This window comes from Phalaenopsis equestris, unplaced genomic scaffold (assembly GCF_001263595.1).
Source record: "Phalaenopsis equestris unplaced genomic scaffold, ASM126359v1 Scaffold000002, whole genome shotgun sequence".
In the NCBI taxonomy this organism is placed as follows: Eukaryota; Viridiplantae; Streptophyta; class Magnoliopsida; order Asparagales; family Orchidaceae; genus Phalaenopsis; species Phalaenopsis equestris.
In genome coordinates this window covers 6,422,347-6,424,292 of record NW_018164444.1, presented here as the reverse complement: position 1 = coordinate 6,424,292, position 1,946 = coordinate 6,422,347, and the positions used below count along the sequence as shown (strand labels likewise).

The following is a 1,946-nucleotide window of genomic DNA, read 5'->3' as shown; positions in this document are numbered from 1 at the left end:
CCTCCCCCCCCATTAACACCGTCAAGCTTGCGGCAAATCGGCCTTTTTTTATGCATTCAACGTGCCTGCTGAAACCCTTCCCATCCTCCTGATCCAAAAATGGCAACTTGGGTCTGCCACTCCCTCCCAATCCATCTCCTTTCTCCTCTCTCTGCTCCCCTTCCTCCTCTCCTCCCCTTCCTCCACAGCCAGCCCCCACGCCCTCATCGCCCCCCTCTCCAAAGACCCCAACACCCTTCAATACCTCACCCGCATCAACCAGCGCACTCCTTCCCTTCCCCTCAACCTCGCCGTCGACCTCGGCGGCCGTCATCTCTGGATCAACTGCGACGCCATCTACTTCTCATCCACTTACCGCCCAGTCCCCTGCCACTCCGCCCTCTGCTCCCTCGCCGTCTCAGACAGCTGCGGCGACTGCTTCTCCTCCCCACGTCCCGGCTGCCACAACAACACCTGCCGCGTTTACCCCGAAAACCCCTTCACCCACTACAACGGCGTCGGCGATCTGGGCCTTGACGCTCTCTCCTTCCCTTCCACCGACGGCTTCACTCCCTCCTCCCCTGTCACCGACCCATCCTTCCTCTTCTCCTGCGCACCCGCTTTACTCACCCGCGGCCTCGCTGCCGGCACAGTCGGCATCGCCGGCCTCGGCCGTACCCGCATGGCCTTACCATCTCAACTCGCCGCCAAATTCAGTTTCCGCCGCCGCTTCGCACTCTGCCTCCCCTCCAACCCCCGCGTCACCGGAGCCCTTTTCTTCGGCCCCGGCCCCTACAACTTCCTTCCTGGCATCGACGGCTCTCAATCCCTCCTCTACACTCCACTCCTCACCAACCCCATCAGCACTGCCGGAACCTACACCAACGGAGAACCTTCCTACGAGTATTTCGTCGGCGTCACCGCCATCAAAGTCGGAGGAACCGCGGTGGCATTAAACAAGACACTGCTGACCATCGACAAAAATACGGGGTACGGAGGAACCAAAATAAGTACATCAGTACCGTACACCACGCTGGAGACGAGCATATACAAGTCGCTTACGGATGCGTTTTCGGCCGCCCTGGCGAACGTGACGAGGGTGGCGGCGGTGGCTCCGTTCGAGCTGTGCTATGATGGGAAGGAGTTGGGGAGCACGAGGGTGGGGCCGGGGGTGCCGGCAGTGGAACTGGTTCTGCAGAATGAGAATGTGTTCTGGATCATATATGGGGGGAACTCCATGGTTGAGGTGAAGAGCGGGGTGTTCTGTTTTGGGTTTGTGGACGGAGGGAGGACGGCGAGGACATCGATAGTGATTGGGGGGTATCAGTTGGAGGATAATTTGGTGGAGTTTGATTTGGCATATTCCAGGGTTGGATTCAGCTCGACGCTGCTGTTCCGGCGAACCACCTGCGGTAATTTCAACTTTACGTCCAGCCCATGATGATTGATGACCGTTTGGATTGGTTTGATTTTTCATGTTTTTCTATGAACGAATAAGAATGAGGGGTGATTGCGACAGACTTCATTGTTTATCAAGATGTTGTTTATGAAGATGTTGGTGTCATCTTATATGAAATGATACAATAAATTAAATAAATTTGTATTCCTTTTTTTTTAAGAAAAGTGTTCTAATTTTTTTTAATTATATTTTTTGTCTTCTTAATTTATAACTTTTTTTCTTTTATATATATATATATATATATATATATCTTGTTGACTAATTGTAAAATTTGATATTTGGATAAGTTTGTGGGTATATTTGCACGTATAATACTTTTTTTAATTATCAAATCGATGTATTTATGCAGGTCACAATCAAATCATTGAGAATTTGTTAAAAATGAAAAATATAGGTTGAGATTTTATCATGAATTTTAATATTTCAGTGAGAATTTGAAAAATGGATGCAAGTGGTGCTTGATTTATAAATAGCAATGTTTGGGGCGCTCTGTATGTAATTGCCCCTT

General features: G+C 50.1%; 1 protein-coding gene across 1 annotated transcript in view; it reads left to right on the top strand.

Moving 5' to 3' along the window:
* Nucleotides 1-1,571, top strand: part of LOC110039392 (basic 7S globulin-like) — a 6,405-nt gene extending 4,834 nt beyond the window's left edge. The window contains exon 2 of the mRNA XM_020744430.1: nucleotides 27-1,571. Within this exon, the coding sequence (XP_020600089.1) occupies nucleotides 27-1,420 (1,394 nt within the window). The 3' untranslated portion in view covers nucleotides 1,421-1,571. The remainder of the gene's footprint in view (nucleotides 1-26) is intronic.
* The last annotated feature ends 375 nt before the right edge of the window (nucleotides 1,572-1,946 follow it).